General features: G+C 41.0%; 1 protein-coding gene across 2 annotated transcripts; it reads left to right on the top strand.

The window, feature by feature from the left end:
- The first annotated feature begins 535 nt into the window (after positions 1-535).
- Positions 536-18,702, top strand: LOC117535654 (microtubule-associated protein RP/EB family member 3-like). 2 transcript variants are annotated; one of them, XM_034200191.1, is made up of 8 exons: positions 536-627; positions 4,535-4,602; positions 7,961-8,085; positions 8,538-8,683; positions 10,803-10,962; positions 12,662-12,798; positions 15,615-15,764; positions 16,951-18,702. In XM_034200191.1, exons 3-8 carry the CDS (start codon positions 7,965-7,967, stop codon positions 17,017-17,019), a joined length of 783 nt encoding a protein of 260 aa, XP_034056082.1. In that variant the 5' UTR covers positions 536-627; positions 4,535-4,602; positions 7,961-7,964; the 3' UTR covers positions 17,020-18,702. The 2 variants fall into 2 exon arrangements, with proteins under 2 accessions (XP_034056082.1, XP_034056083.1); XM_034200192.1 differs by having other exon boundaries at positions 16,938-18,702.
- The last annotated feature ends 353 nt before the right edge of the window (positions 18,703-19,055 follow it).

Below are 19,055 nucleotides of genomic sequence, written 5' to 3'. Positions count from 1 at the left end.
CTATAATATGCATACCAAAATATATATAATAAATTAAAAAAATAAGAAAGCTAGAAAAGTATAGATAAATATGTATAAATTGGACTGGGCATTTAAGCCTACTTTAGTATTGTCTTTTAATCACACTTCTACTCCAATACAACTAAGTCTAAGATTAATATTCTACATTTTTACTACAGTAGCCTACATTTATTTGACTGATTAAGAATTTTGCTTACAAAAAGCTTATAAATATGATGTCTACTGTATGATAGATACATTAACCCAACTGTTTATACAAAACTGCTGACTTACTTTAGTAAGTAGTAATTATTAAGTAACATTTTGAATGCGGGACTTTCTGGTGCTAGTATGTTTATACCGATGTATACCTAAGCAAAATATCTGGATACTTCTCCCACCACAATGGCACCGAACATGGGATGCAATATCTCCATCATGGCTGCTCAAGGGGACACCAGTTTCTCCCATTAAAACGGCAAAATGCTGCAACTGCCCTGCGCATGCGCACTGCCCAAGCGGCTTAGGTGGGTGCGCAGCAGTCAGCGGTGTTATAGCAACAGAAAAGCCCATCGTCATTTAGACACAACAGGACTGCTGTGAGCCGAGAGACGCTGTCGCACTTCAGTGAGTAACATTAACTCAACTTTACTTAAAATCTGCTTCCTTACGTTCAACATCAGTTTATTTAAAGGCTTGTTTCATTTACATGTCACATACATACTTGTGTCGTCTTGTTGGCTGACAGTTATACCGTCATTGATAATGTGCGTGTGTTATGGGGCAGAAAAGGGGCCTTCAGAGGGGCGTAACGTCCGGATGGAAACACACACAAGTCAGTTATAGTTGGAAATACTTTGAGTTCTCTACTGTCATTATGGTGAAATTACATTTCATTGAAAGTGTGTACATTAAAAAATAAACAGTCAGTCGCAGAACAGGTTAGCAGTGTTAGCTAACAGCTAGCAGCTTGACAGTCACACAGCGGCTGTAACGTCAACTGTCACTACACTCGTTAACGGTACGACACCGGGATGAGGAGTTATTTACAAACACACAGGATAGTTTACGTGTGTAATTACTACATAGTCTGTAACCTACTTTAACTGCCAGACCTTATTACATCTCCTGAGAATAAACATCACCAAGTAGCCTACAATACAACTGTCCACCTGAAGCTGTTTACTTGTGGTCACATTTCGTTTATTGGATAATATAAACATGTTTGGCAAGATACATTAAAATATGATCACTTATAACTATAACGTCTGTAGTTATAACCTACTCTAACGGTTATTATATCTGCTGAATATGAGAATAAACATCTCAACGTGTAATAACTGTCCACCTGAGGCTGTTTTCTTGTGGTCAAATGTCACTATTTTAATAATAAAAACATATTTAGTAAGGTAAATCAAATAAGAATCATCTCAAAATACTGCATGACTTTCATCAGTTATTATGGAGTTATAATACGTTTTCCTCAGGTATCTCAGATCAAGTGAGCATGGTTCCTAATGCTGAACAATTGTTACCATGTGTCATCTTGGAATACATCCTTACAATGTTCTCAAATGTATGTGCAATAATGTCGATAGTATTTGCAATATTATAACCCTAACCCTTAACCTGTACTTAAAGGTCCCATGTCATGGCCATTTCTACTGATCATAATTCCATTGTTGAGGTCTACTAGAATACATTTATATTTTGCAATTTTCCAAACTCACATTGGTTTCTCACAGCATCTCTGTATAGTATGTGTATTCACTCTCTGTCCCAAACGGCTTGTTGGAGCTCCTGCCCCCCCCCTCCCTATGAGCCCAGTGTCCGTCTGCGAGACAGCGAGACACAGCTAAACCCAGCCCGAACACACACACACACCCGCAGCCTGGCTGGGAGTTTGTGTGTGTGCTCACACACATTACATTACATTACATTGCATTACATTTAGCTGACGCTTTTATCCAAAGCGACTTACAATAAGTACATTCGACCAGGAAGACACAACCTTGAAGAAAACAGAATCATATAAGTACATCAGGTTTCATAGAGCCAAACATTTCAAGTGCTACTCAACTGGCTTTAGATAAGCCAGTCCTTTATTAGTATATAAGTGCTTTGTTAATAGTTCTATCTCTCGAAGTGGAGTCCGAAAGAGATGAGTTTTCAGTCTGCGCCGGAAGATGTGCAAGCTATCTGCTGTCCTGATGTCAATGGGAGCTCATTCCACCATCCTGGAGCCAGGATAGCAAACCCACGTGTTTTTGCTGATGGGAACTTGGGTCCCCCTCGCAGTGAGGGCGCAGCGAGTCGTTTGGCTGATGCAGAGCGGAGTGCACGCGCTGGGGTGTACGGTTTAACCATGTCCTGGATGTAGGAAGGGCCAGATCCATTCAGCAGCATGGTAAGCAAGTACCAGTGTCTTGAAGTGGATTCTAGCAGTTACCGGAAGCCAGTGAAGGGAGCGGAGGAGCGGAGTGGTGTGGGAGACATTTAGGAAGGTTGAAGACCAGACGAGCCGCTGCATTCTGGATGAGCTGCAGAGGTCGGATGGCACATGCAGGTAGACCAGCCAGGAGGGAGTTGCAGTAGTCTAGGCGTGAGATGACGAGAGCCTGGACCAGAACCTGAGTCGCTTTCTGTGTCAGCTGGGGACGTATCTTCCTGATGTTGTAAAGCGTGTATCTGCAGCAACGGGTTGTAGCAGCGATGTTTGCAGTGAAGGACAGGTTGTTATCTAGGGTCACACCCAGATTCCACACCGACTCAAAGCCTCGCCGCGTCTCGCCGTCTCAGGGAGGAGAAATCGGCAGAGCTGCAGCTGAGAAAAGATTGTGTCTGTGTGTGTGTGAGGAAGTCTTAACGTAACAGCTCCACGGACGTAGCATAACGGCTCCACGGATTGGTCCATTTGGGTACGGGCACGTCACTGTACCCAGGAAGAAAATGAGGAATGTCCAACGAGGCGTTCTGGGGCAGCACAGACAGGTCTTCTCTGTGTTAGAGTTTTACTCGCTACAGGGTGTACTTTGAGGGTTTGTGACTCTGCAGACCGTTCACATGCAGAAAAACCTTCATAACAACAAGGGGACGGGTAATAACCAGAAAAGTGTGACATGGGACCTTTAAGATTTAGTTTTGTATATATATATTTGCAGCCCATAGGAGCAAATAATGATTCTAAACTTAACTTGTTTATGTGTTTTGGCATTGTGTTAAACAGCACACTGTTTAATGTTACTGCCAACCTCGTTACAAAATGTAATTGAATGTGTCTCAACTCCTTTATAGTTCTTGGCATTGTATACATTTAGCAAACTGGTGGATTTTAGATATCTGATATATGACATTTTTCACGTGTGAACCATTTATTTATACTTATGTTGCAGAGGTGTCCTGGTCCAAACATCATCATTTTCATATCTAAGAAATTGTTGCAAAAAATGTCCGTCGTGGACCAGGGTTATTTGCATGCAGTCCGTTCACAGGAAATGCTTTGCTATTGTTGGATGTTTCCTTATCCGAGCAGTCAGTGTGATAAATGGTAGCTGTGTTTGTTTAATGCCTGCTGGATTGTATATCTGGTGATCACAGCTGCCTCTGTGCAACATGACCGGTTTCAACACGCTCAACCCGGGCTAAAGGGATTAAACTGAGGCAGAGATTAGTGACCAGTGAATGACTGCTAGTTTATCTGCTGTTTCTCCTTGTTAACCTGATGGGAGCTCCTGAACAGGACACTAAACTGTACTGACCATTCAGTAGACTCACAAGCGGACAGGAAGTTGTGTTCCACTTTAATAACAAGTCGCTTTGATGTACAGGACAGAATGACTTCAAAAGCACTATGTCCTGATCATACCTACCTAGAAAAATCCCTTCATTTTCAGAAATCTAACCATATTTTTCGACATAAAACCACCATTTTTTAATTAGAAAACACAAACTTAGTTAATAATTTCCTGCATGTTATTTATAATTCGTTTTATATTCACAGACTATAATATCACAGTCAATAATAACCAACAACATTGAGTGTGAAACAGTTGTGCAGGAAACTAGGACAATAGCTTGTTTTTGCCTCATGGGCAAACATGGCTTAATCTGGTTAAAAAAAACGTTAAAAATACAACTAAGAAGCCAGGGGTCTAGATGGAGGGGCTGGAATAATAGAGTGCATTATGTTTTGCTGTAAAAGGTCAAGAATTGTGTGTTTTCAATGGGTTGAACACGTGAAGTAAAGTTTCATATTTATAGTCTAGATGTATGCATTTTGGCTACACAGTGTATTTTATTTAAAGACGTAAATAAGAGACAGACTCAACTCCCTCACCAGTACTTATGTCATGTGCATTAACACAGCCAACATTTTTGAACATTTTAAAATCCAAAAATGTGATGGATCATTGTTAAATAATGATAGATTTTAAGAGTTGGCAGTAAAACTAATTAGAAGTATTATTTTCTTTTATATTGCAGTTTCATTTTTGTTACCACAGATGTATAACATGATACTGGTTTCTATCTCCAGGTCTCTCTGTGAGGTGGTCTACCACAACCCCCTTTGAAGAGTTCACACCAAACACACACCCAGCGTAGGTGAGTAAAGAGAGAGAGAGTGAGTGAGAGAGTGAGTGAGTGAGTGAGTGAGTGAGTGAGTGAGTGAGTGAGTGAGTGAGTGAGTGAGTGAGTGAGTGAGTGAGTGAGTGAGTGAGTGAGTGAGTGAGTGTCTTTTTTTTTGCATCCACAGTGGAGGAGTTCACGCCAGGCCTGGGTGGCTTCTGGTAATGTGGTCCAGTAAACTTCCCATCCACCTGTGGCCTTCCTTTTCCACCTGGGGGTGGGAGTTCAGGGGCTGCAAACATCATCTGTCCCCAGCAGTGACCAGCTTGGAAGGCAGCTCTCTTTGTGTGTTGAATCAATGCTGCTTGTGTTGGGGGGAGTCCTTCCATTATTCTACCTTTCTGGGTGAAGAGCTGCTTGCGTGCCTGATTGACTGACTCCTGGCTGCTAGTGCGGTCATACAATACCAGAGAGCACTGTCACACTCACTTCTCTACTTCCCCTCTTCTACGACCAGGCCAAATCTGTGGCCATGATTCGTCATTCCATCGATGTGGCAAGGCAGGCATTGGAGATTCTGAATCCTGGTCAGATCACTCTGGATCAACCTCTATACGCTGTGGCTCAACTGATGGCAGCACTCAAGGTACTTGGCGACCTCCTGGAGGGGTAGCGGGTGGACAAGAGCAGTGTCATGTCCCCAGTTCCACTTCTGGTCTATCATCCTGCAGCTGGAAATAGAGTTGATGATCTATGTGCGATCAATAAGAGAGGCTGACTTCCTACTCTTCATAAATGCCCTGACCAAGATTGTGCCTTGGTTCCTTTCTCTGGGACACACCCACCATGCTGGATGGACACCAGTCCACTTGCGTGACATTATTGTGCTAAAAGATAACCATCCTGATGTCCATGGGCAGTTTCTGAAAGGAAACTTTGGTGTGAAGAAGACGACACGCAGCTTCTCTGCTATTGTCATTGACCAGGCCCACGAGCAGAACAATGCCTCTGTGAAAAGTGATGGTGGTGCTGTGGGCCTGACAGAGAACCCTGCAGCTCTGCGATCCAGAGACGGTGCTGCTCCACCATGCACACATGAGGAGGCTGATACCCGCATCCTACTGCACCTAGGAGATGCTGTGAAGGAAGGGTATAGCAAGGTGTCAATACGCACAGTTGACACGGATGTGGTAGTACTGGCAGTCACAGCAGCCCAATGCCTCAACATCACTGAGCTGTGGGTTGCCTTTGGAGCTGGGAAGAGTTTTCGGCATTTAGCAGCTCATGAGATGGCGAGGTCACTAGGTCCAGATCGATGCATAGCCTTACCAATGTTCCATGCATTTACTGGATGTGACACTGTGTCATCTTTTGGTGGCAGGGGCAAGAAGACGGCGTGGGATACATGGATGACGTTTGATGATGTCACCAGAGCCCCAGACTCCGTACACAACTGGATGGAGCCTGCTGGGGACAGATGATGTTTGCAGCCCCTGAACTCACACCCCCAACTCATCCATTATGGATGCAAAAAGGGGTGCAGTGGACAATGCAAATGTGTCAAGGCAGCAATTCAGTGCACTGCCCTTTGCCACTGTGGTGGACTGTGTTTTCAGAACTAAATCTGCATTTAGTTGAAAACCTGTAATATTACATATATATTACGTAACATCAGGGCCGCCCCTTGCTAACTTGGGGCCCCAAGCGACATTGTGAGATGAGGCCCCCCCCCCCCCCCCCCAACCGACAGGAGTGAAAAAATGTTTGCAAATATAATTCCTGTTTATTATTATTATCAACAGTTACTTTTTTATACAGTGAGGTAAATGTGCATGTATGTCGTTCAGTATTCGTTTACAGGTGAATACGTCTGCATTTCCTGCCAAATACTAGCCTCATAAAGATTCAAATATAATTAATGCAAATAAACTACTTCTACTAATAATCATAATCAATTCAATAATAAAAATACTATATTGTTTTATTATAATATAGTCAAGACAAAACATGCTTATGACATGCTCAAAAACTGATATTTCTTAAATCTGTATTCTAGTTCCCTCTGTCAGCAATGTATCAACAACTACACACACATTTCTATCAGTATTTCTCTGTGTTGTGGTTGACATGATGATGACTGTTAGGAGTTAAGGGGAGAGGCTGATCGTCACCATGAAATGTGCAAATAGACATAAAAATGAATAAAAGGGGAAAAAAATGCTCCATGTTTTTTAGGCTGTAAACTTTAACTGTTATGTAAGGCAACTAGACAGATAGTGTATCACTCTTCCTCCTGTACATCAGCAGATCAAAGGCATAACATACTTGAATGAATGGTAAATAAAGAATGCTGGAAATAACTGCATCTCCATTAGCCTATATGCTCTGCAGAGACTGCCTTCTTCATGTCGTGAATTGCAGCTGATGTTTTAATATGGCAATTGGCAATTTGACTTATACAACATTCGCAAGTTGTACATTTGACTCACAAACATCACTTTAAATGGAAGATCCCCATAGCCCCCACCCACCCTATGATCGGATCGGCGATTGGTATGGGCCGATACTTATTCCGGCAATCGGCCCCAAAATTCCCGATCGGAGCATCCCTAGTAACATGTAATACTTCACCATAATACATATGTTAATGGTTTGACTGTGTATTTTGGTCCCTGAATACCAGATACATGTAGTTAGCTACATTCTATCAATGGCGGCCATTTGGCGCCATTGGACAAATATGCGATGGCCCTATAGCCAAAAATCTTCCTTCCTCTAACAGTGTGTCAAATGTCATGTTTTTATCATCAAAAGCACAATTCATTCACATCTGCTGTACTATAATGATCCAGCACAGTATCTTTATTTATGGTAGTCTTTTTTTTTATTGCAGTCGTTCTGTCTGTAAGAGACAGATCTTTTCACTCGGTAACACCATTAATAGAAGCTTTGAATAAAACAAATGTATTTCCATACAGCCCTCTATATGTTATATACAAACACAGTTGCTCCATAGCTTCTTGGACAACTGGACTTTAAATCACACTGTACATTTTACATGTATATCCAATCTAATATTTCATATTCCTCACATACTTATGTATCAAATCCTGCTTTATATTTCGTTACTGTAAACGGAAATGTTATTTCTATTGAGAAGTTTACATTTTGGAATGTGTATTTCCAGTCTTTTAATTTGTATTGTTAAATGCTATGTCTTTTTGTGTGTGTGTGTGTGTGTGTGTGTGTGTGTGTGTGTGTGTGTGTGTGTGTGTGTGTGTGTGTGTGTGTGTGTGTGTGTGTGTGTGTGTGTGTGTGTGTGTGTGTGTGTGTGTGTGTGTGTGTGTGTGTGTGTGTGTGTGTGTGTGTGTGTGTGTGTGTGTGTGTGCCTCAGGAGGATGGCGGTGAATGTCGTCTCCACCTCTATGACTATAGAGAACCTGAGTCGTCATGACATGTTAGCGTGGGTCAACGACTCTCTGCAGCTCACTCTCACAAAGATCGAGCATCTCTGTTCAGGTGAGCACACACACAACCACTTCTTTATAAGGTTAAAGGTTTAAATTACATTTTAAGCATCAGTTTGCACGCACTACCTTTAAAGCAGATGTGTGTCTCTGTAGTCGGCGTAAAGAAGTTGGATTCTTTGCAGAATGATTTGAAGGGCTGTTAGAATATTTTTATGTATAGAAAATGTATAAAGAAAGTGTAATTAGAAAGTATGTTCAGGTTTTATGTTTCAGTATTTGTAAATGACCGAAAGAATATTGCTTTTATTTTACTTTTTAATGGTTATTTAATTTTTTTGTTTTGTAAGAAGGGGCAGGTAAAATAAGATGTTCTTCTCCCTGCTCCTTTCCACCATGCGCTATAAAAAACAAACAGTATAAGAGTATAATAAATAAAGGTCTTGAAATTAAATTCCAAATGTACATCAAGCTCTTAAACTAAATGTTTGTTTGTCCCTCAAGGTGCTGCTTACTGTCAGTTGATGGACATGCTGTTTCCTGGGTGCATATTAATGAAGAAAGTGAAGTTTAACGCTAAACTGGAACATGAATACATCCACAATTTCAAAGTCTTACAGGGTTCATTCAAGAGAATGAATGTGGACAAGGTGAGAACACACACACACACACACACCCCACACACACACACACACACACACACACACACACACACACACACACACACACACACACACAAGAAAGGATCATTATTGAGTTACAGTTAAAAAAGAAGGGTAAAGGTATTTCTGACTCTAATTCGACAGAAATAAGAGGAGTGATAGAAGGGGTGATGTGCAAAAATGATCAATTAAACAGGAAACGTTGTGAATACATAGTCAGTATCTTAAAGGTCACCAACATGCTATTTTTAGGCAATAGCATATAGGTCTCAGATATATACAAATATGTAAAAAACATGTGTATTTAGTGTTTTGCTCAAAATACCAAACAGATCACCCATTCTAGCCATGCCTCATATCACTCTATTTCACTTCCTGTTTCAAAAGTGCTGATTTTGGGTATAAAGCTTTAAAAAAAAACGTTTTTGATAACAAATAAAAAGGGAGGGGTCTGAGCTCATGAGGGACCCGGCAGCTACTGTCTAAACTAAATGCTGCCGTGATGAAACGCCATATCATGGATTATCAAGGATTATCTCTGAAACAGTTTGGAGCTCAAAGGCTTTCTCTCTTGCCGGTTATACCGCAAGGTGAGTTCCTTTCTATTTCCTGCTTCTTCACACACATGCTCTCCAGTACAGGTTAGCTCTGAGTGTTAGCGATGCTAATGTGAACACAGACCATATAGAGAACCGCAGTGACGTGTCCTAAAACCCGGAAGGAAGTTAGCATTTTTACCACTGCCGGTTCCTTCGACAAAAGCAATGGGATTCCTCCATAGGGTTTAGGAAAATAGCTGGAAATGAGGTCTGTGGTTGAGACACATTGAAGAGACGGATCACGTTTTGTTCTACGACATTAAATCCATCAGCAGTGACCCCACTTGTGATTTTTGAAGAGTTTACGTGTCTGAAAAACGATGGTTGTTAACAAGTGGCTGAACAGGACTACAGAAGTTGTCGAGGCCGTTGTACGTCATTACGCCGAACACGTAAACACTCCTCTAAGTTAGTTTCTGTTCTGCTTGAAAGCAAGTCCCTGCCTCCTGCAAACTGTTCAAACAAACGCTTCAACTCGTTCCATTTACAATCTGTAGTTTTGAATATGGATCTTAAGTCGGCGTGACGTTGAAGCAGCGACCCTGCTGTAGTTCCTTTATAGCATAACGTTAGCATTTTGCTTCTGGCGACTAGATTTATGATTACAAAATGATAAAAGTAGAAGAGACATGTGGAGATTATCCGGCTGAACAAAACGTGATCCGTCTCTTAAATGTGTTTCAACCACAGACCTGATTTCCAGCTATTTTCCAAAATCCTACGGAGAAAATTGCATTGCTTTTTGACGAAGGAACCGGAAGGAGTTTACTTCCGGGTTTTAGGACGCGACACTGTGGTTCTCTATTACGTCCAAAACAGTCAGGCATTGTTTCTGATAGCAACGTTTCTGATTGGGCCGTGGGTCCACATTTCCGATATTACGTCATATCGGACGCAAATCTGGATCAGCTCCGTTGTTCCCCGTTTTTAGAGATTTGGGTACGGAGGAGTTTTATTTTCTGACGCTGCGTGAGTTCCCTGACACACCGAGGACACATATTTATGTATAAAATACATCAAAAAGTGTATTTTGCATGATAGGTCCCCTTTAAATATAGCCTTCTGTGTGTGGCCAAGTATCATCTTATCCCCAGATTTTGTAATTGGATATTGTAATGTTGTTGTTATTGTAATTTCATATAGTAGTGACCCTTGATCGCAAACTGTTTTTATTGCAGTAGCATTTTCTTTATATCTGTATCCAGGGGTACAGTGTGTCTTATCTGCTGTTTAGAACATATTTTATAGACCATTAGAGCTGCAGCAATTTTTCGACTAATAGGTTAGTTGATAGACAGAAAATATATTACTACAACCAACTACCTTTCATGCAGAAATTTGCTAAATTAAGATTTAGCTTCTGGTTTTGGTCTGACGAAACGAGACATATAAAGACTTAGCCTCGGAATTTGAAAAACTAGGACAAAGGTTTATCACTATTTTGTGAAATGTCATAGCCAAACCTTAAAGAAAACTCATCCCTCTCTCTCTCTCTGTTTTTCCCTCAGATCATCCCAGTGGAGCGTCTGGTTAAAGGAAAGTTTCAGGACAACTTTGAGTTCCTTCAGTGGTTTAAGAAGTTTTTCGATGCCAACTTCGACGGGAAAGAATACGACCCTTTAATGTCACGGCAGGGCCAGGAGGGAACGCCGCCTCCACCAAACCCAGGTACAACACACACTTCACTATCTATATCTGTGTGTGTGTGTGTGTGTGTGTGTGTGTGTGTGTGTGTGTGTGTGTGTGTGTGTGTGTGTGTGTGTGTGTGTGTGTGTGTGTGTGTGTGTGTGTGTGTGTGTGTGTGTGTGTGTGTGTGTGTGTGTGTGTGTGTGTGTGTGTGTGTGTGTGTGTGTGTTGTGTGTGGTGTGTTTTGTGTGTGTGTTTTTGTGTGTGTGGTGTGTGTGTGTGTGTGGTGTGTGTGTGGTGTGTGTGTGTGTGTGTGTGTGTGTGTGTGTTGTGTGTGGTTCGTGTGTGTGTGGTGCGGTGCTGTGTGTGTTGTGTGTGTGTCCGTGTGTGGTGTGGTGTGGTGTGTGTGTGTGTGTGTGTGTGTGTGTGAGAGAACTCAAAGGCTTCATTTCATTGGTTTCACGTCTTCATGGAAAAACATCCCCACCTCTAACCCAGGTGCACACAGTCCCAGCAAACCTAAAAGACCCCCCTCTCGCTCAGGTAACATCTGCTGCATCGTGTGTGTGTGTGTGTGTGCGCGCAGAGTGACTTTTTCTTCATTCAAACTGTTTATTGATTTAAGGTACATTTTAATTGTTTCATTCAGTCTCACAAGTATGTTGGACATTGTCTCTACAAAAGCAGCCTTCACAAGGTTTCCTGCTATGACTCACAAGTTGTTGGTCTGTCTGCCAATCAATATTTGAATGTGCTGCATGTAAATAAGTTGCAAGGCAGGAAAAAGAAGACGTCCAACCAAAGTTACGGTATATTAGAGAACAACAAGTGCGTCAAATCAAACAATGTTAGCAGTGAAGTATTCCAGTCGTGACACGTGAATTGTTATTCAAGGTAATAACATCAAAGCAAACCGCAAAGACATGTATCAATAATCTGTGAGTGTTTGTGCATGTGTGTGGGTTTCCTTTTGTACTTTTATGTTAGAAACAGTTACAGGCCTCTCCTTATCTCTTGAAGGGACTTGTTGACAGGAATGACTTGGCTTTAACGTTGTAAGGTAGGAAGTCGGTTTAGGTTAGGGTAAGTGTTGAGTTGTTTTTGTATGCGATGAGTATGATATCTTATTTGCTTTGTTCTAAGTTGGAGAGAAAAAGGTTGAACCCAGAGTTTAAAATCTTGATATCTCATTAAATGTATTTGCAACATTCAGAAGTTTTAAAGGTTTCATTAATATATGAATAGGCTGAAAAGAGATATTCAAATCTCTGCAAACATGTTCCTTCTTCGCAACTTTTCATTGTTTTTCTCCCAACACAACCCTTTAGTACAGAGAGTAAGAATGACTTACGATACGATATTACTTTATTGGTCAGATCAAGTCTGACATTTGACTTGCATCACAGCAGCTCCATGTCCAACACCAACATAGACACAGTACATGAAACACAAACATTTAACATAACAGCACAATCAGTATTTTCATGACCCTTCAGCGTGCATTTGATCTGGGATTCAGCTCTGTGTTTACTGTGAGGATTGACTGATGCACAAAGGAGTGCTTCAGTCTGACCTTATTGAATCGTGGGACACTTAAAACATACAAATAATTTTGGGTCACATGTATTCTCATATAATTGACTGGTTGCAGCTGCATTGGGTAAAATGAAGTGAATCTGACAGACTAAAGACAACACAGTGCAGATATATAAACATGTGTGTGTATGTTTCTGTCTTCCAGGCCCTGTGAGGACTTCCCCTACAGTACCAAAACCTGCCCCCCCGCCACAGAAGCAGATCATTGTAGCAGCGCCCCGCAAATCCAATAACACGTCCCGTAACGGGGGGGACTCTGAACTCGTGGAGCTCCACCAGCAGGTACCGACGGATGCACCTGTTCAGACATTTCTTTTATTTTTTAACATGATTTTTATCGGGTTTTTTTATATACATACATTAACACATGGGGAAATAACACTCCCCTCCCCCCTCCCTCAACATCGAACATTCAGGGAGACCTCACAGATTGAAATGTTAATACAATCAGATAAAGTAAAGGATGTGAAACAATAATACAAAAAATGAATATGAAAGAATAACTTGTTTCTATATTTAGAGATAGTTATTATTATTATTATTATTATTATAAGCAGCATTATTATTATTTTGTTATCAGTGTTTGATAGCGATATTCATCCATTTTGTTCAGAAATGTCTTTGTTACGTCCCCACTAAGGCCTAGGGGACCTGGAGACAATAACATACAACCAATAAAAATGAGGGAGTCAGCGTAACAGTTGACAAAAGGTTTATTTTGTGTAAACCCCGAACCGAACGGACATATCATTGAAACACTCTGTTGGTGAGGAGGAGGAGGAGGAGGAGGAGGAGGAGGAGTCAAAGGATTGTGCCAAACAAAAGAAACAAGCATAACAAAACCAGGCCTATCTCTACATCTACCCTTCGAAACCAAAACTCAAACAAAAAAACCCTCACTAACTAAACTACAAAGAATTTGACAAAACAATATACAGGGGTGGCAACAAGCTGCTAACCTAGTGTGTCTAAACATTAGTTAGCTACGTGGTGAGAAATGTACAGGGTACCCCAGACTAGTGATGGCAGTTTGACACTGAAGCTTCGAACGGAGCTTCAACCCTGGACTTCCTATTCCATAGAAGCAGTGCTTCGAAGCATGCTTCAAATCACGTGACATATGACGTCCGAACCAGCAACTGCTTCATTTCCTGAATGAATCAGTTGACTGGTTCACGGTCCATTCACGCGATTCAATGCACTGCCTCGTCTCGATTCTGACAGGTTGAAACAGTTTCAAACTTGAGTGCTTCAACACTTTATGTCTGCTCTAAACAATGCACAATGTGTGGGTTGTTGTCGTAGTTTGCGTTGTTGCTGTTGAGTTGTTGTTGGTATTGCATTTGATATCATTATAGAGCAAGCCAGGAAGTAAGATCGGTCGTTCTGGGAAACACTTCGAAATGTGGAGAAGTTGTGAACAAAAAGACAATTATCAGTAATATAAAAACAGTTAAATATTTCAAGCAATAGATAGCCCAGTGGGTCGAGCCGGCGGCACCGAATGCGGCGATGTCCTCCGCGCACCTTGTTCAAAGCCCGGAATAGATGTATTTTAATCATTGCTTTTCAACTTTAATAACTGATAAAAGGCCGTCTCCGCCCAAAAACACGTCCAGCACTCTCTAGTCTCTTCTCAATAACCCAATACACACAATTATCAATCTTTAATTGCAAATAGAACATGATATTCAGTCTTAGTGTGTGTGTGTGCATCGAATATTTTTCAAGGCAAAGATACGTTAAACCCACTGCAGCCTTGCACTTCGCCAGGAGAGGTCGCTGTAACTGAAGCTTCGAGAAATGAACCTATTTCCGACACAATTGTCCAAGTGGTTCGACGCTTCATTCAAAGCTTCATTTTGCCATCACTACAGACAATACCAGGAGCATGAGTTGCTAAACACTGCAGTCAATTGCAGGCTCCTCAATCAGCAACAGGCCCAGAGTGAGAGAGAGAAGACTTCCTGGGTGCCTCCTTTATGGTCGGCGCTGGCTGCTGATAGGCCAGCTGAGGGTGAGAGGATCCAATCAGCCATCAGACTCAGGTGCACAGGCAGATACCGATCAGCTGCTGATTAGCTGTGCAGAAGACAGGAGCCTCATCCCAATACCCCTCCTCGACTCCTCCTTTCCCTCACTCGCGTCCCTTCCTTGCATCTTAGCTCCGCCTCCGTAAGATGCAAGCGAGGGACACGAGGAGGTGACGCGAGGACAGAGGAGTCCTCAGGTATTAATTGGGACGTCCTCGTTCACTCAAATGTCACTCTTCTACGACGTCTGTTAATGATGACATGTGCCCAGCTGTATCCCCTCTCGTCGGGCTTAACTGAATAACCCTTTAGAACCGGCCCATTTGTTGTTAAATATTTATTTAAATGAATGAATCTTTCTCTTGTTAGTCAATGTATGATGGTTGGTCCTGCTTTTGTGTTCCGTTTTGGTGTAAAATGTAGCCTACATTTAAATAAAAAAGTAATTATAGTAATGTGAAAGCCTTTTAGAAATGAATTGCACATAATAATTCCCACGGAGCTGTGAGCACTTATACATTTATGTGACGCTTTTCCACTCATCTTCCAGTTGTCGGTTTTCCTCTGTTGAAATCGACCAGCTGTGAAGGTGGGGGCGGGGCTTTTATACGCGAGTAGTGAAAACACTTCCGCGTAGTCTGCTCGCGTGTATCCTCCCTTTTGTCTCCTCCCGCACACCTCCTCCCGCACACCTCCTCCCGCACACCTCCTCCCTCACCCCTCCTCGACTCCTCCATGTGCATTTCAGCTATTGGGACGTCCTTCAAAATGGAGTGTCTTGATCGATTTCCGGGTCAAGTCCCGGAGGAGGGGAAGAGAGGAGTCGAGGAGGGGTATTGGGATGAGGCTAGGGAGAAGAGAGAAACACAGGAGGGAAGGAAAACCACACAAGTACAGCCTGCCTGGCACGTAACAGTCTTCTATACGTAGAAGTAGTAGTTACCCAACAGTGCAGGTTTATAATTAAATTGCATGATTAATGGTACCTAATTATGTTTATGAAGTTTCTCTGAAAGCCCTGTTTCATATTGAGAGCACCCAAACCCCTCCTCTCTCTGCACACAGCTGTCGGACCTGAAGCTGACTATAGACGGACTGGAGAAGGAGAGAGACTTCTACTTCGGAAAGCTGAGAGACATTGAGGTCCTCTGCCAGGACAGCGAAAGTGAAAACCCAATCTTCAACAAAATCATGGATGTGCTTTACAGTACAGAGGTAAACACATTCAAATTACAGGACACAAGATTTAACACGTTAATAATATTTGCTTACATGCCAAATTAATAATACTTTTTAAGCTGAACGATGGAAGAGAGATGGTTCTCAGTTTTCTATTAATATTGTTTAGTGCAGTGCTTCTCAAACTTTTCTCAGCCAAGTACCCCCTGACCGACCCCGGACATTTTTGACAGAAAAAGCCTATATAAATAATTACAATATAGTGATGTTCCATCGAAAACAAATTAAAAACAGATTTTTCCAAGGAGTTTTTCAATTGAAGTAATATATGTTTAACAAACCAGTGAACAAAATAATATATTATGAAAAACTAGAAATACAATACACAAATGTAACATGTTTATATAAGTGGTTCTAGGAATATTTTATATACAATTTTGTTTTCTATTTAACTTATTGTACTAAGATTATTTTTGTAATCATGCATGGTATTTTTTTAATTAACCTTTTTATTTTATTTTTAACCTCACATACCCCCTGCAGTACCCCCGACATACCTCTAGGGGTCCGCGTACCCCCATTTGAGAATCACTGGTTTAGTAGGTGCAACAATACAGAAGAGAAATTACTTTAGAGTTTCTTGTGAGAATGTCTTAGGAAGACTTAGAGAAGTTCCTGGATAGTCATGAGTTAGTTAATGTGTACAGAATTATGCATTAATAGTTTAGCAAGTAGCGATTAAACCTCTGAATCTGCTTTCTTTGAAACCTGTTTTCCCATTTACATGAGTTTTAAAAATATCAGCGTGCTGCAGAAAGCCAACTGCAGTATCTTTAAGCTGACTCAGAGGTCTGATGGAAACAAATTAAAGCTTCATGTCAAGGTGAAATACAAGGATCTGATCTGGCAGAACGAACAAGGACATCTGCAGTAACACCAACCAGTAGAGATTTACACCTCGGCATATTAGGGACATTGTAGATAAAATAAATAACCTTCGGAGCCGGGGGGAGGGGGTATAATGTAAGAAAAAAACATTTGAGTATTGTTATAAATTTACAAAAGAATTTGGTACATTCTCTGACTATTCACTTCCATTTTCTAGTAAATTCACAAGGTCATTCTTTTTTTTTCTCTGATTATAATCCACCCTCCCCCGGCTCTGGTGAATCATGTTTTGTTTCTCATCCTGACGTACACTGACCTCAGCCTGCTTCCACAGGAGGGCTTTGCACCACCAGAGGATGAAGACATCGACGACGGGGCACAAGGAGACGAGGAAGAGTTCTGATCTCTTCATCATCCTCCACCCTATCATCGTCCTCCTGTTTTTACCCCTTTTATTATTTCCTTTCTACAACTTCCCCTTCCTTCCCCCATCTTTTCCGCGGCTGTCCATATCCATGTTGACTTTTGCTTTAAAGTAGCTGGACTCAACATGACGTTATTCTCACAGAGGAGACAGCTGCACTGCAGGGCTGAGTTAGCCTGCAAGAGAAAAGGTTGACAGCAATGAGATTACAGGAATCCAGCACTCACAGGTCACTTTCTCTCACCATGCACTTTCATCGGTGGCCACACACGAGCATCAGGGTCCTCTGTAGAGTTTACATATGAAACCACAGCAATTTCCACACAATGTGACCAGTTTAAACATATTTGGGCTATACACTTCACTAGGAGACATTATTAATCGATTTAAGACACTTTAAGAAAGAGGCATGCACATATATTTTTAAGATTTTTCTTATGATGACACGTGAACATGCATTAACCCCCTTTCTTCCCCCCGGACATATCACCGACTTTGAACTGCTCATAATGCATAAAGAAGTCATCACTCCCGAATTCATTCATACGGTTTGCTTATGATTGTATTGACGATTTGTTTATGAGACAGTATGTTGTATTAATTATTTATTTATGGTTTTTCTTTGCTACAGTTTCTGGATTTGGGGATATTGAAGATATTGCACAAAATGTAGCAAAACAAATTGACTAAAAGGCCAACATGCAGTGAATATACAGAAAGATGCAATTTTATATATTTTGTAGATTTATTTTAAAGAGGTTTGTTTTTTTTCGATTTGCATTGAAATGTGAAATGGCCAAGTTAGAGGCGTCAGAGTAAATTACAAGACAAATGCCAGGCTTTGAATTCTTTGAGAGCATAACATGTACAGACAGACACTAATAAGTACTAATGTTTGGCTGTGTTGAATGAGTTAATCATTTTAGCTGCTATCATCTTTCTGTTGCCGTATTTAATTGAGTTATTTTACAAAGCGTTCAACCGCCACCACAGGGGCAGCCAAGGAACTATTGGTGTGGTTTATTGTGATCGACAGTGGTTAAACCTGTCTGAGAGAAAATACTTAAAAGTGTATCTCATGGCAGCTTGTGATAAACTTGCATCGTTTGCAGTCACTGCTGCAATAAAATAAAACTCTTGTGTTCAAAAAAAGAAACAAACCTTATTGTTGTGTTTGCTTTCTGACATGTTACTGCTGTATTTCTCCTTAATCAGGAGCAGTTTTGTATCACCGTGCCAATAACATCACAAACACACACTTATATATCATACAAATATGAATTTGTTGATCAAATACTTGGATATTGCTATAATATTGTAGGGTTTCTAATTTCAAAACATACTTACACAATGAGATAAAACAATTATAATAACCATCAGTAATGTGAATATAATGACTAAGTGGGTAAAGATACATAATACACAATTTAAAAACTTGGAAAAGACAACAATTATGCCATATCTTGATATTCCGATATTCAGAATCGAAGAAAATATCTTGTCTCATATCCCAAAATGTATATATTGTCCAACCCTTGTAGTGTAACAACAGGATGTTGAGTCTAGAGAGAAATGATTTGTACTTGAAACCTGTTTTGGGACCAAGAGAGAGGTGTATTGTCAAGTAAACAAAAGTACATAAGATAAATATTGACACAGTGAGATGTCCATTGTGGTCATTGGTTAAGCTTCAACTCAGAGGAGGTTTTGAAAGAGATCCAGGATGTTCGCGCCAAACACTGAGAAACTGCAGCCAAAATCACCGTCTGCTCCCCAGATCCCAGCCATCCTTTATGGTTTAAATGGACGTGGCACTGGTTAGAGATGGAGCCAACAACAGAGAGCACATAAGGACGACATGAATACATTTCTAGTTATTCATTAAAGAAAATTGGTAATCAATCGGCAAATCATCAATAATTTCAGCTAAAGGTCGGGCTGGCTACAGCTCTTCTGTAGCATATGATTTGTATAAACACAATTGCTATTGTTTGTATATTGCTTGACTTAAAGAG

Source organism: Gymnodraco acuticeps, unplaced genomic scaffold (genome assembly GCF_902827175.1).
Source record: "Gymnodraco acuticeps unplaced genomic scaffold, fGymAcu1.1, whole genome shotgun sequence".
Lineage (NCBI taxonomy): Eukaryota > Metazoa > Chordata > Actinopteri > Perciformes > Bathydraconidae > Gymnodraco > Gymnodraco acuticeps.
The sequence above is the reverse complement of the archived record's forward strand: the minus strand, read 5'-3'. Positions and strand labels throughout refer to the sequence as shown.